At 33.9% G+C, this 27,985-nt stretch overlaps 3 protein-coding genes across 3 annotated transcripts; 1 reads left to right on the top strand and 2 right to left on the bottom strand.

Annotated features, from left to right (window-relative positions):
• Nucleotides 1-442: 442 nt before the first annotated feature.
• Nucleotides 443-1,663, bottom strand: LOC127846111 (uncharacterized). Its single transcript, XM_052377286.1, has one exon. The coding sequence runs from the start codon at nt 1,661-1,663 to the stop codon at nt 443-445; it is 1,221 nt and encodes a 406-aa protein (XP_052233246.1).
• LOC127846109 (uncharacterized) lies at nt 1,660-2,568 on the bottom strand. Its single transcript, XM_052377285.1, has one exon. It carries the CDS (start codon nt 2,566-2,568, stop codon nt 1,660-1,662), a length of 909 nt encoding a protein of 302 aa, XP_052233245.1.
• Nucleotides 2,569-6,856: 4,288 nt separating this feature from the next.
• On the top strand, nt 6,857-27,457 carry LOC127846108 (low-density lipoprotein receptor-related protein 6-like). The gene is made up of 16 exons (XM_052377284.1): nt 6,857-6,939; nt 17,250-17,506; nt 18,142-18,252; nt 18,537-18,692; nt 18,923-19,033; nt 19,245-19,407; nt 19,645-19,785; nt 19,982-20,099; nt 20,393-20,531; nt 22,142-22,375; nt 23,491-23,518; nt 24,450-24,577; nt 25,247-25,403; nt 25,701-25,819; nt 26,603-26,734; nt 27,336-27,457. The coding sequence occupies exons 1-16, from the start codon at nt 6,857-6,859 to the stop codon at nt 27,455-27,457; spliced, it is 2,199 nt and encodes a 732-aa protein (XP_052233244.1).
• Nucleotides 27,458-27,985: the final 528 nt, after the last annotated feature.

The following is a 27,985-nucleotide window of genomic DNA, read 5'->3' as shown; positions in this document are numbered from 1 at the left end:
CCACCATGAAATTATTAATATTTCATACAAGAACATAAACACATCAGTTTGATACAAAACCATTACAGCGACAACTAATTTAAAAAATTGAATTGCAATAATCTAAATAATTTCTTTAAATCAACAGCACAAATATTCACGGTAAGTGTTTTACCACTATAATTCACATGGACTCAACTCATCAAAGTACAAAAGTAAATCATTGCAATAAACACCATGCTATTGCAATTACAACTCAATCAAATCAAATAGAAATTACTGTAAATCACTTACTTAACTGTAGATTAACTAGATTGAACATTCAAGCAAGCACAATTTTGTAATAGGTTTAACTAATTCGGAAGTACGAGTTTTTACCACACAGCTACGGACAAGTCCATCCAGACCCTCCAATACACTGACCACCCTTCCAAAAGCCCACTGGCCCCTAGGGACGTTTTCTTCAGCGATTAGGACAACATTTCCGGACCGAAGGTTTGGTGGTCTGCCGTTGCCACTTTTGCCTGGCTTGCAACGAAGGCAAGTACTCATGTAGCCATCTTTTCCAGAACACGTGAGCCAAGTATTGCACCTGTTTCCACCAACGTTGTGCGTAGACATCCTGTTTACGGAACACACCCTGTGGAATACTTGTGTTGGTCTTCATCAAAAGTAGCATAGTTGGCGTTAGCGCCGGTAGATCCCGGGTGTCATCGCTGACTGGAGTGATCGGACGATCATTGAGAATTTTCTCAACTTCGGTCATGAATGTATGAAGCTGTTCGTCCGTGAGCAGTTGTTCCTGTGCGGTGGCTTTGAGATGGAAACGAGTTGAACGTATCAGTCGTTCCCATGCTCCTCCCATATGGCTCGCGTATGGAGGGTTGAAGTGCCATTCAATCTCCCGCTGAAGCATATGACTTTCCAATTTCAACTGGTTCCATTCTCTCATGCATTTTTGTAGCTCTCGTTGACCTCCGACTACATTTGAACCGTTATCACTAAAAACTTTCTCTGGGGTTCCTCTTCTACTGATGAACCTTTGAAAGGCGGAAATGAAGGAGTCCGTGGTAAGCGAATGTGCCACTTCTAGGTGTACGGCTCTTGATGAAAGACATGTTAATATGCACCCGTACCTCTTCAGCACTGAACGGCCAGCCTTGACATTCAGTGGGCCGAAAAAATCTACACCGACATTAGTAAACGGGGGCTTATCTGGTGTTGTCTGTTCACAGAGAAGTGACGCCATCTTCTGGTGGCCCAATTTTCCTCTGTACCGTCTACAAACGAAACACTTTCCAATTGTCTTCTTTACCGTACTGGGTCCGTGGATGATCCAATACTTCTCGCGCGTAGACGATACTACTTGCTGCGCTCCCATATGACCCGATGTCTCGTGGTAGTGACGAATAATTAACGACGTCACATGATGTTGGCTGGGCAATATGATCATCTTCTGCTCTTCGGGCTGACGCATGCGTCCATCGACCTTGATTAACCCATTGTGGTAGACTGGATTAAGTCTCACAATGCTACTCCCCTTTTTCACGGGCTTTGAAGAAGACAGTTGTGTTAGTTCATCGTTATAATGCCTCCTTTGAACATATTGCAGAATGGACCTTTCAGCATTCTGTATATCCTCCAGCGTGAGTTTCTGGGCGTCTATTGTGGGAGTTTTATTCATATCCTTCGTACACAGAATTCTTTAAATTTAAGCAGCCATGCTACACCGCGGGTAAGTTTATTCCAGGATGAGTACTGGCACAGGAGCAAATCTACAGTCTTTGTAGTTGTCACCAGCACCGTTGTATCTTTCTTAATCTCCGCGTCGTCTTCCGGAAGTGGCGAAATTTTGGACGATTCTGGCCACTGGCTTTGGTCAAGTGACAGGAAGTTTGGTCCGTTCAACCAAATGTTCATACTTACTCTGTCACTAGCATCAATACCTCTGGAGGCAATGTCTGCTGGATTAGATTTGGTGTTCACGTGACGCCAGTGTTCTGGTTGTGTGACGTCATGAATGGCGGCAACCATATTGCCCACGAACGTCTTGAATCGTTTTGTTTGGTTGTTTATGTACCCGAGTACTATCATAGAGTCAGTCCAAAATGTAGCACTGTCTATATGTATGCTCAGCTCTTCGGATAATTGCTCGTACAGACAACATGCGACCACGGCGCCGGACAACTCTAACCTCGGTATGGACACTTGTTTAATGGGAGCCAGTATTGATTTCCCGACAACTAACGAACACGAAATATTTCCAGCATCGTCTGTCAACCGTATGTATGCGCACGCACCGTATCCTGTCTGTGACCCATCGCTGAAGATATGAAGCTGCACATTAACAATATTTCCACTTCTGTGTGTCTTGTAGCAGCGTCGGACGGAAACATTCTCAATATTTGACAGCGAAGACAGCAATGCTTTCCACTCCAACTCTTGCTGACGTGGTATTTGTTCGTCCCATCCCATCTTGTCTCTACATAGGGTTTGTATGATGGCTTTCGCACGAAGTGTCACTGGGGCGATCAGTCCAAGCGGATCAAATATCGCACTGACTACAGAAAGAATACCTCGTCTTGTCATTGGCTTATCGTCCAACTCGACCCTAAGCTTAATTTGATCAGTGCTGACATCCCAAGTAACATCAAGAGCGCGATCACATGGTAAGTTGGTAACTTGACAATTTTTAACCAATATCTAACTACATTCACAGCTCTAATCGTACGAAGGGAAGTTCTTCCTAGTTCATCAAAAACAAAATTATTTTTTAGTTTGTATCTTTACATCGAGTATTCTTTTACAAAAATGTAAATGATTTCTTTCTAGCATAGGAGATTCGTTTAAACACCAAACCTCAGACCCGTAATGCAAAGAAGCCAATACGAGCTTATCACATAAGTCAAGTTTACATTTTACAGACATTGTAGGGTACTTTAACATACATACGTTTAGTTTATAAGTTGCATTTAATGCCTGACCTGACAAGGTTTCAAAGGTTGATGTAAAAGATCCTCCGGTGGTAAAATGAATACCTAAATAAGTAAAATTACTGAAAATTTCTAATAGTTCATCTTTATAAAAGAATTGTAGATTTTTTCTTAATCTTCCACCTATTAAAAAAATCATTATTTTGTTAAAAAGAATTTTACATAAAGTTTAAATCTGTCACAGTACTGTTCTAATAATAACAAACCCCTTTTCAACTCGTCTTTGGTTTCTGCCATAATGACAATATCATCAGCATAAAGTAGTAAAAATAATTTCAACATACCTAAATATATCCCATGAAATCCATGCAACATATAGTACTCTTCTATATCATTTAAATACATCGAGAATACAAACGGTAAGAGAGACTCTCCTTGCTCTACCCCAACAAAGCATAGGAATTCTTCTTTACTTTTTACATTGCCAATCTTTACCCTTGATTTTATATTCATATATATATAGCTCAATTATGTTAAGCATGTTACCCCTTACCCCAAATTTAATAAGTTTGTACCAAATAATAACCCTTACCAAAAAATCGAACGCTTTTGTGAAATCCACGTAAGCAACATCTAATTTCTTAATTTTCTGTAACAAATGGTTAATTACACCAAGATGAATACAAATATTATCCACAGTCCCCATGTGTTTTCTAAAACCAGCCTGAGCTTTTATATATACATGATATTTTTAGCCCAAACATTTAATCTATTATTTATCAGTTGTGTAAACAACAGTGTAATGCCCCTATAATTATTTACATTAGCTTTTTCATCCTTTTTATGTAAAGGAACAATTCATTAAGAGTGGCACTGTTTTAACACGTGATGTAAATAAAACAAACTATTTCCGGAAGGAGTCATGCGACCCCAATTGTATAACCTAACATTATTGTTGACGCATGTTTGCAAATTTGGTTAGAAGTAAAGACAATTATGATTTACAAATATATTTTAACAACATTAAAAGTCACTTGTTTACACATAAAAACGCAATGAATGTGTTCAATTTGTTCAATAAAACACAAAAAACTACTTTCTGGCACCAGTACAGCTTAATACCAAACCGCAAGTTATAAAGCGCTATTCACAAAACGTTTATATAGTCACAATGCTAAATCGATTGCGGTGTTTTAAAACTTTCGTATTGAGACGTTAAGCAATCCATACAAGACTATCTATAGTATCTATATTATCTATATTACAATCAATGTCTTTATTGAAATGTGGACTATTCGCAGTATTGTAACTGTATTACTTTTTATAGTCGATTGTTCGGATGGGTCTTTAGGTATTTTAATGAATTTTTCAACATCTGCTTGTGTTTTATATATTAATTTACATTAATTAAAATTCTGATTATCCAGAACATGATGGACAAAAGAACAACCGTCGGAATTTACACTGTAGACTCAAGCCAAAAAAGCAATTTTTATAATTGTCGGTTGAAGTTCATCTGGTAATTTTGAATTGTTTTATGAGTAAGAAGTTTGACATATTTGTAGTATGTTGTATTTTGATTTAAAGTTACACGTTCGAAAATTGTACTGAATGTTTAAAAGGATGAACAAGTGCCGATATGTTCCTCGTTGATAAACATGAGAGGATACTAGAATTTATGCAAATATTTTCTTTTGGCATGTTACTAATTTATATCACAAAATTTATATATGGGGTAATGCAAAAATGTTATAAATTAATCATAAACGTTCATCAAACATTTTTTAATATATAAAATGGACCACTGTCGATTTAAACTTTAAAAACAATAAGCGCTTTCTGCGTCAACTGAGTGTTTTCTAAGACTCTCAGTTGGCCAGACTAAACACCATTGGACTGGTTCGAACAATTGTCTTATCAATATAATGTGTTCGAATAATTAAGACTCAGCGTCGGATTAATTAAGTATGGGACGCCTAGTCAGTCTCCTGTTGACTATTGATAAATCGAAAGTTTCATTGAAATGATGTGGGTTTAAATCATATGAGATGTGTTTATAATAGTATGATGTGTGCTTGCCATATTATGCTGTGTGTTTGTGATGGTATGTTGTGTGTTTGTGATGGTATGCTGTGTTTTTGTAATGAAATGCTGTGTGCTTTCGATGATATGATGTGTGGTAACCATAGTCTGCTGTGTGTACTTCATGGTATGTTGTGTGTTTGTCATGGCATTCTATGTGTTTGAAATGGTATGCTGTGTGTTAGTGATGGTACGCTTTCCCCTGCCAAATGTTTAAGAATGCCATATGAACTATTCGCATTTTCTTCATGAACCATTCATGATGGTACTTCATGAAGACTTCATGAGAAAGATGTGAAGACAAAATGGGACTTATTCCTGAAAAGTTCAATAAAAAAGAGTTAATGAACTATTCATAAAGTGGAAAATGCATCAAATCTTCATCATATCATGCATCCTTAATGCCCATGAAGAATTCATGTAGAGTTCAAGAAGTTTACACACCTAGTATAAACATTTAAGTTTTATTCATGAAACTGTACATATCTCATATCCATGAGTTTCTTGCTCAGTTGTTCGTGAAACATTACTTCATGAAGAGTTCAGTATTTTTCGTTCAATTTTTTAATGTCTCATTTTGAGTTCAGTAGCATTTACTTCATGAAGTTGAACAATTCATTAATATAATGATTCTTGAAAACTTCATGAAAATTTACGTTTTATTTATGAAACTGTACATATCTCATATTCATGAATAATTCATTAATTTTTTGCTTAGTTCTTGACACTTTACTTCATGAAGAGTTCATGCATTTTTTTGTTCAATATTTTAATGTCTCATTTTGAGTTCAGGAGTACATACTTCATAAAGTTGAACAATTCATGAATATAATTATTCTTGAAACTTCATGAAAATTCACTTCTTGAATTTAGCCTTGTCAACAGACAAAAGTCTAATCACTAAAAAACCTCAAACATCGAATACACATTTTCAGGAGAACTACATGTAACAGTTTTGCTGGCCACATTTTCACGAGAACTATCAGTCTTGTTGGATACGTTTTTAGTAGAACTAATAGTCTTGCTGGCCACAAATTCACGAGAACTAGTAGTCTTGCTGGCCATATTTTCACGAGAACTAGTAGTCTTGCTGTCCACATTTTCATGAGAACTAGTAGACTTGCTGGACATATTTTCATCAATGATCATGTCAGCAGGGTATTCACTGATGCTGCTTGTGTCCTCCTCTTGAGAATCTCAAACACTAGTAGATCTGCAAACGATTGACACCAACACAGAAATTGGTAATTTAAGTGTCAATGCGCCCGAAATTGGGAAAAAAATATTAGCAAAAATTATTGACTCTTAGTATATGGTTATAAAATAGAATGATATGAATGAAAACCAATCATTTTATTGGTAACTTCAAGCTATTAGTCTTTTTTGTAAACTAAAACTCTCATTATTTCTAAACTTTTAAAATTAAAACTATCAATTTGGAATGTTTTTTCTGGATTTGGGAAAAAAAGATATGTTTTGCCATTGGGAATATGACCGAATATCGGTTATAAAAACTGCTGAAAAAGCCCTGGTCACTTCCTTTGCAAGAAATAATTAACTCAAAAAGGTCTAGAATCTATTATAGCCATGTTAGGGGCACGTGGTTTATGAATCATGGACTCTTGTCATGAAGGCATTCTTCAAACATATAACTAAATTGCTTATTGTGCATTCCACTAAAATGTTAAATTTTGCTGTTATGGAAAGCTTGTCGCTTTAATATCTATAATTTAAATCACAATAAGTTTGTTTGCCGGTTGTTTTTGTTTGTTTATTTAATCACATGATCAAATATGACTTTACTCATAATAATTACAAGAAGTGGTGTAATGGCAAAAAATACAGTTTGAAAATGTACCAATATGTGTGGTCTTATTGATCTGTGTGGACTGGTTGAAACTGAGGAGAGGTTGGAGCGACCGGTCCAGAGTGGCTTCATTTCTGGGTTATTGGTGTCATCTGAGCGGAGAAGTCCTACAAATCAACAGTTTTAAACTTTCCATAGTCATTTGTTAACAAAAAAAGTGATTTAAGTCAAAAACATTTACTTTAATTTACTTTAAAATAATTTTATTTACTACAAGTTGCATCTTGAGCAATATATTTATAATTATGGATTGCTTCTATCAAAAAGTTTCATTATTATTAAGTGAAAAGAAACGTACTTACTTTAAAGTTCAAACTATATTGCCCCAAAATCAGTCAAACATCATTAAATGCAGAATGCAACTTTCTTCGACTGCATTAATTAATATAAACAAATGTTACAGAATTGTGAGAAGTATGAGTTAGATCTTTACATAGCTTTATTGATTTTTTTCTAAATACGAAAGTGTATTGTTTGTTAACAGATGCAATCAAGCAGAAAGTTCAAACGTCGAAATTGGCGCCGTCTTTGGAGCATTTGTTTGAATAAAAATCGACCAATCAAAATGACGTTTCGGAAAAGCGTAAAATACCGTCAATGACGGAAATTTACGAGTGTCTTCATAAATCAATTCTGCAATTATACGGATTTAACCGAGCGGGACGATTGAACAAGCCAATTATTAACGAACAATTACGATTGATAATTAATATTCTATCTTTCTTTTTATTTTAAATATTAATCTGTGTTTGCGAAAATAATACTGGATTATGAAAATGATAATAACAATCGAATTAACGTAGAATATTATTAATAAGTGGGGTAGATGGACTGCGTTTGTCAATTAACGATGCAGATTGCGTTCTAGAAAAGGAAGCAATATTGAAAAACAGTTTTACAAGACGTTCATTCGAAACTGAAAAAGACAAACATGGTTTGATTTATATGTTAGTGGATCTGTGTATAATCAGATTCATGTGCATATTTTTTGCTTTATTTTGTTTGTACAAAGTTTACTGTAATGGCATGAAGATTAACGGAAGAGGGAAAAAGGTACATCTTACAAATAAATCAGGCTAAGATAGACACCAACAATGATGGCAGTGTTTATAGTAGTTCTTTATGGGATTGGCAAAATAAATTTTAATTCCAAATTTAACAAAGTTTTAGACCTTTGTAATATCCTCCGATTAAAGACCTGTACAGTGTATCTGTAATTTGCTACAATTAGAGCGGTAGAATTTACTTGTAATGTTCAAATAGAATAAGATGTATGATCAATATTGCATATATGTTTATAGTTATGAAATGCAGGGTCAAATTTGATTTTGGGTCGTGTACGATACTAATTTATTCCTAGTAATGGCGCAATGGTTTCCTTAATTCTGACTAAAATACCTGATCTGCTCAATGACTAAACAGTCATAAAATAATTAATGAATAGTTCATGGATAGTTTAAGAATCTTAAATTTAAAAAATATTCATTAAAAAAAATCATATAATATTTTTTAAATAGTTCATTGGAGGTTTAAGAATACTAAATTCCAAAAATATTCTTCATTTATTCTTAAAACATTTTATGAATAATTCATGGGTGGTTTAAGAATCTTAAATTAAAAAAAATATTCATTAAACATTCATGAAATAATTTATGAATATTTCATTTGCAATTTAAGAATATTAAATTCATGAAATATTCTTAATTTATTCTTAAAACATTATATGAATTATTCATGAATTTTGGAAATCCGTGATATATTCTTGACATCTTCATAAATTGGAAAAACCTCACTTCATGAAGAAAACTTCATGAAATGACGTTAAGAATTAATGAAGAAGATTTCATGAGCAATTCTTTAAAGTATAAAAACTTCATGATTTCAAGAATATCATTTCGCAGGGGTTGTCTTTATGATGTTGTGAGTGTCATTGCAATCATAAGGGTTTAAATCAGGTGATATGTGCTTATAATACTATGCTGTGTGCTTTACATAATATGTTGTTTGTATGTGATGGTATGCTGTGTGTTTATGATTGTATGTTGTGTGTTGGTGATGGTTTGCTGTGTTTTCATCATGGTATGATGTGTGTTTGTCATTGAATGCTAGGTGTTTATCATGGTATGCTGTGTGTTTGTTGTACCAGCCTGTGGGTTTATCTAACATGATGTCATTTTCAATCGGTATGATGTAAGTTGGCGTTATTTTCATTCGGAACACTCAGTTCGTGTCGAAGATCTAATGGTTACGTCATACGTATGTCCGTCGGTTCGTTTGCCCGTATTTCCGTCTGTCCGTGCGTCTGTCTGTCTGTCTGATTACCTGCCTGCCTGCCTGTCTGTCTGTAGGTCCGCCCGTCCCTCCGTCCGTCCCTCCTTCAGTCCGCGGGTCCTTTTTCCCGTATGTCAGTGCGTATGTCCGTCGGTCTGTTTGTATATCCGTATATACAACATAAAGAAATACAGATATAAGGACGCTGAGAGAAATGGACGGGCATGCAGACGGTAAGACAGATGCACGGACGGTCGGAAATAAGGAAACACGGACGGACACGCGAACAAAATAGGCATACGGAATGACGGACGGACAGACAAAATAACAGACAGACAAACATACGAGACTCACGGGCAGACGGACACAATAAAATAAGGATACACGGACGGACGGACATACGAACGGAGGAACGGAGAGAAAGACAGACACACCAACATACATACAACAGACAGACAGACGGAGAGACACACAAACAGATAGACAGAAAGACAGACACACAGACAGAAACACTAGAGGGGTCATATGGTGAAATGATTGTTCACTTTTTGATAAAAGCAACAAACTTGGCACATTTGTAGATTTAAGTTTTTTATTCAATTTTAGCTATGAACCCATCTCCGATTTTCAAGATGGCCGCCATTTTCAAGATGGCCGCCAAGATGGTCGCGAACATTTAGGAAATTACATGTTATTGCCATATTTGATTTAAATATTATGTTTTTAGCATTTTAATTAGCTGTTTTATCTTATTAATTAATTAAAATATGTTTAAACATGAATCAAATTAATTAAATATTGCATATAAGTCGAAATGGCTTCCAAAATGGCCGCCTAAAGAACAAAAAATAGGATTTTCCTACTCAAATCTATAATTTCAATACTCATTGAACGTATGTTATGTAAGCAAGTGTTTTTCGTTTTTTTGTCTTGACAGATACCTTCATTTGTATAATATTCTCAACATATTGTGTCAGTCTTTAAATAAAGAAATAACTGCATTAAACGTGTTCACACTTCCAGACCTTAAAGCTGCCTTAAAATCTAACCGCGGTCAAATCCTCCACCACATTTGCTGCGTGTATTCAGTGGAATTGTTCAATTTTTGATAAAAGCAACACACTTTGCTCATTGGTAGTTAAAAGTATTTAAGACAAAATAGGCTATGGACCCAATTCATATTTTTCAAAATGGCCGCCATTTTCAAAATGGCCGTAAACCTATCAAAAAAGGAGAAAATATCGAGGTGCTGATTTTTTGTTGCCATCGTTTACAAATCAAATGAAATATTAAATACTTTATTACTAACTATGCTGATAATCAAAATTCTTTGCAAGAAAAACATTTATTATAAGTATTTTGCTAATTGTGTACTTTTTGTAAGGTCAAAAGGTCATGGGGGGGAATTATGCTTTTTGCCAAATATTCATTTACTTTAATAATAAATGAATCCATAAAGCATATTATCATTGTCCGAGAGCCCACTGGTGTTTATTGCAAGTTTTGAGGCCAAGAATGTTTGTGTATATTTGAACAAAGAATTTTATATCCTTCCGGAAAACCCATTTCTAAGTGTCACTGCCGTGCATATCTATGATTTTTTTTGGGTAAAATCACTCTAAATCGAAAGTTTTCCTTCTGATTTCTGGCATAATTGAATAAATATACATTTTCAGTAATAGAAATTTACCCAGGGTTTCAGTTTTGGGGTATTAAATAGGTTACAGAAACATTTCTGATAGTTCAGTAAAAGAAATTCATTTTCCATGTATTTTTTTTTAAGTTAAAAACCACCAAATTTCGGATTTTATTTGTGCAATTTATTTACCCATTTTTCAAATTTTAGAATTGCGAATTCTTTTATTAAGTTAACAATTTCCAAAATATTTGTCTTATTAGTGTTATAAAAACACACATATGCCTACTTGTTTCATTCCAATAAAGACTTTTTTCTCCCCTACCGGTTTCACCGGAGGGGACTTATGGTTTGCGCTCTGTGTGTCTGTCTGTCTGTGAGTCTGTCTGTCACACTTTTCTGGATCCTGCGATAACTTTAAAAGTTCTTAATATTTTTTCACGAAACTTAAAACATGGATAGATGGCAATATGAACATTATGCACGTCATTTCATTTTGTTCCTACGTCAAAAAGTGTGGTTGCTATGGCATCAAAAAAATAATTCTGAAAATGGTGGAATTTCTGACAAATTTTGGAGCCATTAGGGGACCATATTGCTTAACAATAGCTATGTTTTTCAACATCTATTAGTGAGTTTGGGTAGAAATGAATAAAATCACACACACAACTGATGATTTCTGGAATAATTTGATTTAATAAGATTTATAAGACATGTGATCATTATAATAATCAAATACTGTTCGCATATATACAATTGCATATAAGATCACTCTAAACAAACAAGGCATGTAAGATCACTCTAAACAAACAACTAAATGACCGCATTGTTATTATAGGTCAAAACCTTTTAGTTTCTCGAATGTTTACTCAACTGAAATAATTTTCACAATAGTAGTCTAACTATTGTATTAAAAACACACAAAGGGTCTCCTGATTTACTTGAAACATGAACATTTTTTAATGACGACTTTTAGTGAGATTTCAGGAACAATATACAAAATCAAACACAAAACTGCTGATTTCTGGAATTTTTTTATATAGTTTGATTTATGACACACATAATAAAAACTGTTCGTCTTTGTACTTATGCGTATAACATAGCTCAAAATAAAACATTCCAATGAGAACTGTGTACTTGTAGGGTTAAATCCACTAACTTTTTACATTTTCTTGCTTTTTGAGTCATTTCACCTGATTTACATGTGTGGTTTTCATGTGAAATGTTGTTAAAAAATATTTATTGAAAGTATAAGTAGTTAAACTATTGTTTCATGTTAATACCAATTATCCGTGATAAATGCTAGTATATATGTTTACATGAAAAACAGTACATGTATCAACTATAATAATTTATCATGTATATAAAGTATGTTTTATGTCAAGATGAAATTAAATAACTGTTTGAATTTCATGCCAAATGTTGTTACATGTAACAGTTGTGTGACATAAAATGTTAGTAGATGTTTTGTTTATAATGATACTGTAAATGTATAAAATATAGTACAAATGTTTGCGATCCGTTACAAAGTATTGTAATAAATAATAAATCAAGAAAGTTGTTAAAAGGACGAAATGGCCCTTTTTCAACCTATTAACACTTATATCAAAACATTATATTATTTTTTAATTGAAAATGTTATAGGGCATATCTAAGCAATGTTGGATCATTTTAAATGTTAGCAGATAAATATCAACATTTGCAATTTTTGAATGAAAACCGCACAAATATTCTAGACATCAGAGGGAAAACTTTCGATTTTGAGTGATTTTACCCCAAAAAAAACATAGATATGCACGGCTGTGACACTTAAGAAATGGGTTTTCTGGAAGGATATACAATTCTCTATTCAAAAAATATACACAAAAACTCTTGGCCTCTAAACTTGCAATAAACACCAGTGGGCTCTCGGACCATGAAAATCTGATTTATTGATTTATTTAATATCAAAGTAAATTTATATTTGCCAAAAAAGCATAATTCCCCCCCCCCCAAAAAAAAAATTTACCTTTTGACCTTACAAAAAGTACAAAATTAACAAAATACTAATACTAAATGTTTTTCTTGCAAAGATTTTGTATTATCATCAAAATTAGTAATACAGTATTGTTATATTTCATTTGATTTGTAAAAGATCGCAACAAAAAATCAGCACCTCGATATTTTCCTCTTTTTAGCTCACCTGATTGCTCAGTTGAGATTTTGTGACCGGTCTTTATCCGTCGTCCGTCCGTCCGTCCGTCTACATTTGATTGTAAAAACTTTAGAGGCCACATTTATTGTCCGATCTTCATTAAACTTGGTCAGAAGCTTTGTCCCAATAAAATCTCGGTCAAGTTCGAAACTGGGTTGTGTCGGGTGAAATACTAGGTTACTAGATCAAATAAAAGAAAAACCTTGTTTACACTGTAGAAGTCACATTTCATGTCCAATCTTCATGTAACTTTGTCAACATGTTTGCCTTAATGATATGTTGGTTGAGTTCAAAAGTGGTTTGGGTCAGTTGAAAACATGGCCGCTAGTGGGCGGGGCATTTTTCCCTATTTGGCTAAAGAGAAACCTTGTAAACACTCTAGAAGACAAAATTTTTGCCCAATCATCATGAAAGTTGGTCAAAACATTGGTTTTATTGATATCTCTCTGAAAATGGTCCAGATCGGTGAAAACACATGGCCGACAGTGGGCGGGGAATTTTTTTCTATATGTATATAGTAGCAGTTTTCCCTATTTGGCTATTGAGAAACCTTGTTAACACTCTAGAAGTCACAATTTTGGCTCAATCGTCATGAAAGTCGGTCAAAACATTGGTTTTATTGATATCTTCGACGAGTTCGAAAATGGTCTAGATCGGTGAAAAAATATGGTCGTCAGTGGGCGGGGCATTTTTCTCTATATGTATTAAGTGAAAACATGTGAACACTCTAGAAGTCCCATTTTTGGCCCAATTTTTATAAAATTTGGTCAGAACATTTGTTTTCTTGATACGAGAGTTCAATTCAAAAAAGGTTCCGGTCAGTTGCATAACATGGCTGCCGGGGGGCAGTTTTCTTATATTTATATAGAAAAAAGGCTTGTGAACACTCTAGAAATCACATTATTTGCCCAGTCAGCATGATACTTGTTGAACAGATTGGTTTTATATATATCTCAGATGAGTTCGCAAATGGTTCCGATCAGTAAAAAACATTGCCGCAAGGGGGCGGGGCATGTTTTCTTATTTGACTAGAGAGAAACATTGTGATCGATCAATATAGTAGTCACATTTTTTGCCTAATCATCGTGAAATTTAGTCAATACATTGGTTTTATTGATTTCTCTGACAAGTTGGACAATTGCTCAGATCGGTGAAACACACTTTAGCGCACCTGATTGCTCTGGTGAAGTTTTAGGATTGGTCTTTGTCCTCTGTCCGTACGTTCACATTTGGTTTGTTAACACTCTAGCATTCACATTTCTTTAGCATTCTTTATCAAAGTTGCTGAAAGATCTCGGTTAAGTTTGATAATGAGCAAAATCACAAAATAATGCCATAATTATGCCCTTAGATTGTCCAATTTTTCATTATATTGTACAAACTCCTTGTAAACACCTTATAGGTCACAATTTTGTTTCAGATTTTATGAATCTTGGTCATAATATTTATTTTTGTAAGCAATTAAGTTTGATGTTTGGTAAGGGGGGTCAACTCAAAATATAGGTAACCAGGTCAAATCTTACAAAAACAATAACACTCCATACGCCAGAGTTTTGGTTCAATAATGATGAAACTTGTCCAGGATGTTTGTCTGGACAATATCTAGGTCAAGTTTGATATTTGGTAAAGATTGAATAAACCGACTCCTCTCAGGTGAGCGAACTAGGGACATTTGTCCCTCTTGTTTTGATAGGTTGGCAGTCATTTTGAAAATGGCGGCCATTTTGAAAAATATGAATTGGATCAGCCTATTTTTTCTTAAATACTTTAAACTACCAATGAGCAAAGTGTGTTGCTTTTATGAAAAAGTGAACAATTCAAATGAATACAAACACCATATGTGGTGGAGGATGTGACCGCTGTTAGATTTTAAGGCAGCTTTAAGGTCTGGAAGTGTGAACACATTGAATGCAGTTATTTCTTTATTAAAGGACTGAAAAAAATGTTGATAATATTATACAAATGAAGTTATATGTAAATACAAAAAAGAAAAACACTTCCTTATACAACATACGTTTAATGAATTTTGAAATTATATATTTGAGTACTAAAATCCTATTTTGGTACTTTGGGCGGCCATTTTGGAAGCCATTTTGACTTATATGCAATATTTAATATATTTTGTTCATGTAGAAACATATTTTAATTAACGTATAACATAAAACAGCTAATTTCAATGCCAAAAACAGAACATTTTAATCAAATATGGTAGTAACATGTAATTTCCTAAATTTTGGCGGCCATCTTGGCGGCCATCTAACAAATGGCGGCCATCTTGAAAATTGGAATTTGGTCCATAGCTAAAATTGAATAAAATACTTTTATCTACAAATGTGCAAAGTTTGTTGCTTTTTATCAAAAAGTGAACAATTCCACTGAATACAAGCACCATATGATCCCGCTACACAGACCAAGAGGCAGACGCACAGACGGATGGAAATATTGACGTACGGACCGACAATAATACGTATGACGTAAAGATTAGTTCCTTGACAAGAACCGAGTTTTCCAAATGATAATAACTCCAACTTACATCATAGCGAATAAAAAGGACATCATGTTAGACAAACCCTCAGGATAGTACAGCAAACACACAGAATACCATGATTAACACACAGCAAACCATGACAAACACACAGCATACCATGACGAAAACACAGCATACCATGCCAAGCACACAGCATACAATGACAAACATCTAGCACACCATGTCAAAACATAGCATACCGTGAACAGCACACAGCATACCATCACAAACACACAGAATACCATCACATACACAAACCATGCTACGGCAAGCACACATCATAGTATTATAAGCACATAGTATACGATTATAACACACATCATTTCAACGACATTCACAGCATACCATCACAAACGCACAGCGTACCATCACAAACACACAGCATACCAGTTCAAACACACAGCAATCCATGACAAACACACAACATACCATGACAGACACACAGCAGACTATGGTAAACACATGTCATAGCATCACAAACACACAGAATACCATCACAAACAAACATCATACCATCAAACACACACATCATAATATGACAAGCACACATCATGCTATTATTAACACATATAATTTTATTTAAATACACATCATTTCAATGAAAACTTCGATACATCAATAGTCAACAGGAGACAGGCTAGGCGTTCCATAATATAGTGTTGAAATGACGTGTAATGTTAACACGAGAACAAAATTTTAAAAATGCTTTTAGAACAAAATTATTTTGAAAATAATTGCTTTTAAATGAATGGACTTTTGAGCTTTAATATGCTTCTGAATGTGCATTTACTGATTGTCATATGATCAGGTATAACAAAAGATACTCATACTATGCAAATACAATGTACTCTTTTATAAAATGATTAAATACTGATTTGAAAACGTACTGTTTATAAAAGGGTACGTACGCTATTAGTTAGTATGCATGTCTATTTGGTAAATAATATGTTTAATCAGATTCGCATACTAGGGGCGTGCATATATATATTTCCTGTGATTTCTATGGAAATAAGAAAATAACCTTACAGCAACTGAACATTTAGTACTCATTAAGTATTTGCTTGCATATATTCTTGTAGAGTGTGCTAGATTTATTTTTTCAGATGCATTGTCAACGGGGTATCTGGTGCTTGGATCCAATGGGGAATATGTTAACAAAAGTTTCCAGTTGCTCTCAATTCCGATTCAAACGGAAAATGGAAACACTACCTTTGATTTAAACCGTAATCAGACGGTTAGTTACACTCACTACTTAACTCGACCCGAGAGTATCTACGTGGACTACGGTCGGAAGCAGGTGTACATTTATGACCGCCACACAGCGACTCTTCAAAAGCTAAATTTTGATCCCGAGAGCAGTAATCCTAATTTGACTTTTACATATCTGCATTCCGGACTTTCTAGAGGAGAAGTGAAGATAGCTTTGGATTGGATCTCAAACAACCTTTACTGGACAGATCCAACATTTAGATCGGTTACAGTTCAGTCATTACGAAATGATGGGAATTACAAAATTATCGTTTTCGACAACGTCGAGAAACCAACTGGAATTGCCGTCGATCCAATTCACCAGTCAGTTGTTTTTTGGCGAGTTGTTTTTCGTTGTATGATTATAAGTAAACGCCATCTTATTAAAACAATCTAGTTTTCATTTTTTTGTCATCATAAGTATTTAACATACGGACAAAAGTATATTATTTTTCATTCTTGAATATCATTATATTAGTTTACACGTACATTTTTGTATCTTTGAATTGAAGATACCTATTTTGGAGCGATGTTGGGTCATTGCCGAAGATTGAGCGTTCCACTCTTACCGGAAGCAGCCGTAAAATCATAGTGTCTCAGGGTATAGCCTATCCAATAGCTTTGGATGTGGATATCCAATCATCAAAGCTGTACTGGGTTGACAGTTACCGTAACTCTGTGGAGCGATCAAATTTAGATGGTACAGAACGAGAGATGATTAAAAGATTGGTGCTCTCGACATTTCTGGACATACAAGTCTTTTCCGTTCGTATTTGTTTGAAAACTTACAAACAGAATTGATACCTAAATATAGTAATATTCGGTTGTTTCAATCGGTTTTGTTTTTGTTACGTGTTTAATATAATAATAGTTATTATAAATAGAACTATGTTTTAGGACGTTATTTTAACTACGGAGATTAACCTCAGCGGATTTGTGCGTTTATTTAACAAGGAGACCGGCAAAAACGACACACTTGTCGGATCAGCTGAACGGGATTATCACATTATCAGCGTAACTTTGTATGCACCAAAACCTACGACAACAGGTTAACCAAAATGATCACCCCATTAATTGTTTTCGTTTGAAAGCTTCGCTTCCCTTAATATGCGGATTGAAAAAATCTCGTTTTCAATACGATATTTCATAAATGCCATCTCCAATGCCCATATGGAATAAATAATAGTTCTGCATGACATATTACATTATCGGCTTTAATGCAATAGAGATATTGTAAATGCCGTAATGCAAAGCCTATTTATCACTTCCGCATGATAAATACCTCAATTTAAATACTGTCGAATAACAGGTAAACGTTTGCTGTGCAATATACTAATAATGTATATAAAGCAATTATACGATTTAGATTTACACAATTCATACAGGCAACATTATTTTTTAAAGATCACTGTGCAAGCAGTCCCTGTGAGAACATATGTGTGAGCGAATCTACAAGACCCGTGTGTCTGTGTGCGGAGGGTTTTGCGTTGAATTCAGATGGACGCACCTGTTCTGGTAAAGTTGGCCATACTTTGGCCATACTTTGAATCTTTACTTTATGAAACACATGAACAAACCGGTCAATCGTTAAGCACACGGCCAATCACAAGATAAATATGTATAGTTTGATGACAAACGAGTATTATTAAAATCAGTCCATATCGTCGAGGAACGTATTAGGCTTAAATGTTTCATATTCACATTATGTATACAAGTATTCATAATGAAATTGACAATGATTATGCATGTTTGGTAAGTTTTTTCATGCAAACGGTAAGATTTCTTTCTCGTGATTGCAGCGACTACTGGTTCCCTTCATCGTGCCTTAGTCTGGGCTACAACAACAACTTTATGTGCTGCTGATATACGAGGGATTCACAACGAACGTGAATACATAACGTCTAACAAGACATGTTTCTCTAATGTTGGATCAAACATAAATTGGATAACAGTCGGTATGAGACCAATTCTATATAAATGTTCAGAAAAATTATTTTAAAACTGAAGTAAACAACATAAATGGTGGAACCAATGGTATATTATCATGTTGTATAAAATATTAATGCTAGAATATTAATTAACCTTTATTTTGAATTGACATGTGCTATTTAATTATTGGATTTTTTACATGTTCATGTATACATTTTATTTTAAGATTGTAATAATGTATAATCTTTCAATTTAGATTCTCACGATCGAAAGATAATCTTTGCGGACGGCAGTGACATATTTGCGATGACATTGGATGGAGTTCATACAAAGAAACGTATTACATCAGCAACGGAAACCGTGACTGGTATTTTTCATGAAAACAATCCAAACTCGCCTGCATATATGTTATTTGTAAATTTAAAAGTATTTTTAATGGTTAATAAATGTGAGATTTTAAATGATAATGACCTGGTTAAAAAATATAAAGCAAATTAAGACTTTAGGAAAATATATTTATTTTCTGAACCATTCTTTAAAAGAGTTGATATAATAGTAAATTTTAACACTTCAATCAGGCCTCGCAGTAGATTGGGGTGATAAGAACGTTTATTGGTGCCAAGGACAACAATCTGGAACTGGGAAAATAAACGTTTTCTCGCAAACAACTACAAACATACAAACGCTTATTTCAAGTGGATTGGATAACCCAAAAGCTCTTAATATGATTCCGTTACTAAGGTAATAAACGTATAAACGTATGAGTCAAACGAAGCCAAAATAGCATCACATTGATTCATCGGCTATCATATCCCCACTTAAATAGACAAACCAACCTAATAAACAAACAAACTGAATACAACTAAATGATAAGTAGTCAAACTAAGTACGTTTCGAAAATAAAATATAAAACATTAACGCTTAGAAGATTTTGTACTATTCTGTACTCTTAACTTTGGAAGTTGGTACCTGTTTTAGCACAATGATATGGATAAATGGGAGATTAGGAAGCTATCAGATCAAGAAGGCTCATGTCCATGGAACAGATATTCAGACGATTGTAAGCTTTATGGACTTGTTCGAACCTCGAGACCTAACTGTTGATGCAGCTTCCCAAAGGTTTGCGCATATATTTTTAAAAATGCATTTTAGAAAATGCGTCTTCAATGACATGTTTTGATAAAACAACAATAATACTGCAAAGCTTTGCTATTTATTAAAACGGATGTTTCACAAATTTGATGGCACAATAATTAATTCTAACTAGATACTTTTTCTCGTAATTCGTCGTAATTATAAATTTTTATTATTTCAGACTGTATTTTATTGACGGTAACTCTTTCAAATCAGTGCAGTTAGATGGATCTGAACTGACAGAAGTATACGTATGGGTTGCTTACACTATTCGACCTCTAAAACTTCATTCATACAAGGTAATTGTTTATAAATTGCATCAACGAGTGCTATAATGACCACGATATACATTAAGAGGCACAGGTATAACGTATTCATTTGCTGAAAAAAACGTATCGTGATGAAAAACGAATGTAACATATGACAATGGAGTAGAGGTCATTATTTTGTATGTAAAACTAGTCACACATTGTTCTGCTAATTTATTATTGTATGTTTCGGACTTGGTCATTTTGTTGCAAAAACGTGATTTTGTCGAAGTTAGAAATACAATAACTGTGTCAGAGTGTCGCTCACAAGTTTTGATTTCCAGAATAACCTTCTTGTGGCTGACGATGGCTTTAATATTGATGTTGTGCCCCTGACAGGGACAGGGAGCGCATCTCTTAGAACTCTTGTATCAGTTACTGATATATGTGTTGTTGATATCAACGAACAGCCAAAAGAGAACGGTAAATAACTTGGTGAATGACTTTGTATATTATTTTTCTTGCTTTGCTTTTTTTTCAATTGTAACATTTAATGAACAAAAACTTATGTTTGTCGTAAATTCATTAAACAGACTTCATTTTGTGAATGTAGTATTTTATGTATTGCGTTAGTGATAAATCAAAACATATATTAGGCGGTAAATACAGCTTTGATATATCTTCTTTCTCGTAAAGGTCCTTGCGATGCTAATAATGGAAAATGTGAGCACATTTGTATTCCACTTGGTCAAAACAGAATATGTCAGTGTAGCTATGGTTTCGTTCTTGATAGCAACAAGGAAACGTGCTCATCAGGTACGTGTCAGTTGCCCGTCAATTTGCTTGCTAATCCGTTCAGGAGCGTAAATAAATCATACATACAAATAAGTCTGATATTCTATTCTGTTATTGAATTAAAGGAACACCGTGCTATTGATAAACATGGCACAACTGTAAAGCTTCGTGAAATAGTTGTGTAACGTTTTCCTGAATTCCACAAATAACGGATTCAGTTAACTACCGCTCATAAGATTATGCATAAAACTATAATATTTAAACATGAACTAGTTAATGTATTATTGATATGCTAATTTAAAACCACGTGTTCCGCTTTGTTATTGCAGAACCACTGTCGGACAATTTTATGTATATTTCTGATTGGACCCATAATAAACTATATCAAGTTTCTCTAATAAATGACGCTGTAAACGCCCTTGATAGTTCGACCGTCGATGCCCCTACTGGAGTACTTTATAATTCAATAACGAACAGAATATATTGGGGTGATACCACAACGAATTATATTCAGTCTGCAAATGTCAACGGTGCGGGATATTCCGTGTTAATTGATGTTGGTACGTACATAACTTAAACGCATTATGCGTAATGCATTGACCTTTGGTTCAACAGAAGTTTATCTTGCATAGCTTGTGCTTTTGCAAAAGCGTATTACAAATTTAGAGTACCGGCCCATTTTTGACACGTCTTTAGATCTAATACACCTTTCTGTGCTTATATGGTTTATCCGTGCACATCAGTATTCCCAGTTTGATGTATGTTACAGACATTTGAAAAATTGTATTTGCTCAAAAAATTAAACTCGTAATTGTTTTTCTCTTATGAAAACGTAAAGCTGCTTTTTATATTTTAATTTAAAATTAACTAAAAACACCAACCTTAAAGAATCTTAATGCGGATTACACAATTGGACCGGAAAATGCAATGCAATGCGGTTTTAACCTTTGACATGTATAAAAAAGACGTAACAAATAGTGCCTCCATATAAAAACAAACGACAGTAATATTTATTTCACTTTCCATACCGTTACCAATTGCGGAATCATAGTTTCCTTCAGATGTCCCTTTCTAATATGTTTTAAGAAGGGTTTAAAATTAAGTGATTTGCTATTTAAACCGTCTGCAGATATTTGCCATGTATATTAACTGATAATTTTCCAACTCAGTCATTGGATTTCATATTGCAACATTTTTTTTATTTTTAATTGTTGTTTTGCAACCATTGAATCAATCATTCATTTTAATTTAATGTTTCTCAGTGTATAACAGTTGTGTGTCTATCCTTTATTCCACAGGGGTGTATCGTGCACACCCCGACCGACTGGCTCTTGACTACAGTACGGGAAACATTTACTACACTGCTGTGAAAACGAGTCAATTGCCAGCAAGTTTCACCGGAATCGGAGTTGTGTCTCCTAATGGTCACCATAGAAAATTGATCTCGGGAGGTGTTTATCCGAGAGCAGTTGAAATTGACCCAAGCAAAGGGTGGGTAAACATATACAAACATTATCGAACACAAGACATAAGTTATGATTTCAAGAAAAACCATTTTTAAGAAGTTTCTTTTAAAATATAAATGCCTTTATCTTACTTAAGCTTGCCATGTAGTGAAGGAAACTGTATAATTAGCTTACTAATACAGTTTGATACATAGAACAAGAGATATAATATCAATATATCATAAGATATATAGATAATAACAGGTTACTATCCCATCGTTTTGTAATATATTAGGCGAGGCTTAAAATAATATAACGGCAAGGCTTGCCGAGCCGTTATTTGATTCGTACCGAGCCTAATATATAACAAAACGATGGGACAATAACCTGTTTTTTATGTTTATCATAACACATTTTCCTAAAAATCTTCAAAACAATCCATTTTTTTATATTTTAAATGTACGGATCCCGGCCGATCCGGCTTTTACACGTTGACATACATGTAGCAACGGCGTTCGAAAAGACGACACGAATAATTGCTTATTGTAAACATCTTATAGAGAAAAAAGTTGTTTGCACTACGAATGGGAAGAGTACACCCACTTTAATTATAAACGTCTTGAATTAAAGATCAGGTATGGACTGCAGCGACAAATTTAATAAAAGAACACACTTCACCGAATGGAGACGCTATTTTTTTTAAACCTATTTATTTTAAGCTCGATTGCGTAACAAGCCTAAGCTTATATGAAACGCTCTCGAGTCCGTGTCCTTGGTGTCTATGGGGGAGATCTAAAGAACGCTCTCACAGTGGGGATCGAACCCGTGACCTCCCGATCGCTAGTCGGACACCATATCCACTACGCCACGGAGACGCTATTTTGGAGATGTGTATTGAAATTGACATTTTGATGATGGTGTCAATATTGCCATAGGCGTGTTAAATCGTTTGTTAAATAGTTGAGGATTAGCATACAGTTAGCATGTGTCTTGTCTTTCTGTGCAACACATGCGAGTGCAATGACTTTATCGATCTTTAAGATTAATTTCCCATCGATTACGTCATTTAACTTCGGTAGTGCGGGCTGTGGTGATTTTTTAAAAATAAACGTTTTTGTGATTTATGACTTTAAACTAGAATAAAATATGTACGTTCTTGGTATCAAATTGTTTGTTTTGTTGAACCTGATTCATGTTGATAGAAATTGTTGACTTTTTTGCAAAACCCACGTAACTCCAAACATTGACTGATATAAGAACTTCCTGTTGACCATGATTGAAAAAATATATCAGGCAACGTTATATTAGGCAGATATCAATTCGGTGGTATGATAAATGATATAAACATCCTATCGCCGCCTTAGAACAGTCAATGCAATTAAAACGGGTTTAGATTGGTAGAAAGCCATGCCAAACCGTACATGTAATTACAATTAATCGAAAACACTGACTTGTTAAGAAACATTCACCACAACGTAAGGATAGTAATAAAATTACAATTCAAGAGCACTACAAGATAATAAGAATTTGATTATTGCCATTGAATGTTTCGCTTGGTTTGATGTTTACATGAGCAACACAATTGCAATTCCGTTTGGCACGATTAAATGAAGTTAGTATCAGAAAAATGTATTTCTGCTAACACTATTTCGGATATTGGCATCCTGTGTTGAAATTACCAGATTAATATAATTGATCTTAAGCAATCTATGTATAAAATATCCGATTACACAGCAGGGATGTTTTTGCATTATAAGTATTTATTATACCTCATCTTCACATTTTTTTTCAAAAAAAAACTATATTTGTAAATGTTGTCGGTGAAACTTATGTCTTAAATGTTATGTCTTACATTGTATGTGTCTTTTGTTTACAATGGTAAAAATATAATCATAGTTTTTTGTAGTCATATTTGTAAGAAGTCTTTAAATAATAGTCCTGCTAGCGAACAATATTTAATGATAAAACTTGTTTTACGACTATATTTAAATCATAAATCAGGTTTTATGGAGAGTTTTCTGTTGAGTGTATCCTTCTTTTGGACAAAAAACATATGTTTTGTGGATGCTGCAATAAATGATTATGTTTTGTATGCTAATATTTTTATTTGTATTAATATATGAATTTTCTGTTACCAATCGTTTAACCAAATCCAATTTAGATATCTGTTTTGGACCGACTATGGTACAACACCTGCAGTATTAAAACGCGCCCACACAGACGGCACCAAAATTGTAACACTGTTTACATCAATGAAATGGCCTAACGGGATTGCCATTGACAGATCGGGTATCACATTTATGTTTTCTGTTTATTCTCTAAACTTGATGTTTGTCTATTTAAAGTTTCAGTTATATACTGATGTTGCTATTATATAGTTTTAGATTTAAAACATTTACTTTTGGGATACTGAAAACACGTATCTAATTATTTCATTTCTTGCTACGTTTAATTGTATAGTTTTCTCGTTAAATTGGTATAAATTAATTATATCTCTAAAGGAAAATGTATGCACAAACAGAGACAGTTACTAATGGTCAGACATAAAAGGTCTCGTCAAGTGTAGTTTACATTTATATTACACGGTACAAAAAGCCCACATTGTCTCTTTTTTAATAGGCATTAGAAATATTTGATAAACAATATCTTCATAGATATAAGAAAAGTGTCAACAGATAAAATACTTATGTAATACATTTTGTATAGCATTAGCCGTGTGCTTTTTTAAACGACAAAACATTTCCTTAATTTGTAAAGGCTTGAGTAACACATGCTCATTTTGAAATAAATACGCATATAATTCACTTGGCATGCATTTCTAGAAATTCGTAATTAATGGGACGAAAATCTGTTTGGGTAAATTTCTGAAACAGAAAGGTCTCTCTAGTATAACGATTAATGGAAGAAAATTGTTTTCAGACAGAATATGTTTTGTTTTAAATTAAATGTCGTTTTCAGCAAGCGCATTATACGTTACCGATGGCTATACAAACATAATCTACCGCTGTGGGTATGAGGTGAACACGTGCGATCAATACTTTAAGGACCCTGAATCTCATCTCATGGACATTAAACTTCTCGGAAACTATCTCTATTACACTGCTTGGAATAAAGTGTAAGGTTATTTTGCGTATGAAATGTTATAGAACATTTTACAAAATACTTCATGTAATGACGTTTGACATTAATTTTCACGTTCCTTTGTATATACTTACAAGATATATTTTATTGATTACGTTTTAGCAAAATGAAAGCATTACCACTAATCAAAATACATTTACTTGGATATATCAATATGTTATTGTCCACGCTACTAATTGATGTAAATAATATTTTTCACAATATTCATTATTCAAATGATTTTTAAATGTAACTTGCTTTGAAAAAATGTATTTCAATCATCTGTTTTCAGGTACATAACTAAATTGCACAAAACTAACTCAAGCGACATCGCTAAATTCGCAAACAATGCAGAACTCGGCAGATTGGATTCCATTTCTTTGTACTCTTCAACCTTTCTCCCAACAAATAGTAAGATTATCTAAAATATGTATTGAACATACAATACGGCATTAATTGTTTTTTAATTAAATAAAACAAATTTGTATACAATCCATTGTATTTATTTACCTAAGATCAACAAATGTATAAATTGCATTGTCGATACATGTATTAGTTTGTTTTTGTCATTATCATAATCAGACACGTTTTGTGAATATGTTAATTCATACACATACATGACGAATATAATTTGGTTTGGTCTTCATTGTATTACCTAGTTTGCCATGTATTAGAAATTGTAAACGAAATAGCGTTGATGCGGATTTGTTAACCATTCCGTTCGAATGTATAGATATGTGCTCTACTCAATTTTCTGATGAACAGGGACCACGAGCGGAACGAAATTAGCACATACTGTCACATAACAACTAAGACAGTTGATTTCTACAAACATAAACCATTTCGGATAATATCATAACTTAAATGAATATTATTGTCCAGTCACAATGCAGCAGTAACAACGGACGAGGAAACAAATAAGCACATAATATGACATTACAACTAAGCACATACTGTCACATTACAACTAAGCACATACTGTTACATTACAACTAATACAGTTAATTTCTACCTACATAAACAATTTCGGAAAATAGCACAACTTTATTGAATATTATAGCCCAGTCACAATGCAGCAGTAACAATGGACAAGGTAACGAATTCAGCACATAATATCACATTACAACTAAGGCAGTTAATATCTATAAACATAAACCATTTCGGATGATATCATAATTTAAATGAATATTATAGTCCAGTCACAATGCAGCAGTAACAATGGACGAGGAAACTGCAGCACGTTCTGTCACCCAACACCGAACAGCTTCACGTGTGGGTGCCCTGACGGAGAGCAAGTGCATCTGGATGGAAAGACATGCCGTAGTGGTATGACTTAAATGTTATATTTATGATACATAATCGAGATTTTAAAGTTTTATTTACCACAAAAGCGGCAAAGCACAAGCATCTTACTTAGAGCTTAAGCTTATGCACGTATTTATCAAGTATAGGATATTGATATAGTAAGTTGCCTTTCCACATATTTTAAGTCTTCCTTTCACGACAAGACATCCTACCAGATCATTACCCTTTTTGAAACAATTATATGTCATAGTCACTAAGAAAAGTGTGAAAGTTTCGGTATAATGAACTGGTTAAATAGTGTGATATATATCATCAGTTAAGAGTCTATAAAATATCCCTTGTAGCATACCGTATTGTTATATCTAACGATATATTATGTTAAAAGGTTTGATGCAATTTATGTGTGTTGCATCTATAACAACAACAGCCTCATCATCCACATCAACAACAACCACATCATGCTGAACATGTCTAACAAAAATAAATAGTTTTTACTTATTTTTTATTTGTCGTCTCATCTTTTTTTCGTTGTCATTCCGATCAGTTGGTTGAGTTAAAAACTATTTTTTATAAGCAATATTATATATCCGTCTGCGTGCCCGCCTTTCTTACCCTGTTTCAGTCTCGTGTCCGATGCGTGAGATGCAAGAGGACCGGAAGGTGTTTACATTCTCGGCTACACGCATTGGAGAGAGGGGATACAGCTGGGAGAGATGTTATCCATGTAAAGGCTTTAAGTTATAGATAATTATAGCTCTTAAAGTTAACATTCCCAGTTCAAGCATTAAAGAGACGTGATACTTCCGGGAAAGGTGTTATCCAGGATAGGTTAAAGATTCTAAACCTACATATAAATATTACTTTGGGTTTTCTCGCCCTCAAGTATTATAGGGTATGATACAGCTTTGGGTATTTTTTCCGGTAGATGGTATTATACTTGTTCAGTATAACAATTTACTCTCAAAACTGGCATTCTAACATCACTACCGAAAAACATGTTACAAACACATTGGTTCCATACTGTTACTATACTAATTGTATACTTATTTATCATATTTTCAAGTTAAAAATATGTATTTCAATACTTATTTGCGGATCCATACATTCCTAATGAAAGAATGTTTCATATTCAAAAATAAGTTTATGTTTTGACAGAAGAGCAGAACTTTGTAATTACCTTACCCATTCCTGTTTAGAACAATTAATCTACTCTAAAATTGTAAAATATTGATAAATATGAACATTCGATCTTAAATGCTCCAGTAAAAAAAT

Source organism: Dreissena polymorpha, chromosome 9 (genome assembly GCF_020536995.1).
Source record: "Dreissena polymorpha isolate Duluth1 chromosome 9, UMN_Dpol_1.0, whole genome shotgun sequence".
Taxonomy (NCBI): domain Eukaryota; kingdom Metazoa; phylum Mollusca; class Bivalvia; order Myida; family Dreissenidae; genus Dreissena; species Dreissena polymorpha.
This window is presented reverse-complemented; position numbering and strand designations above follow the sequence as displayed.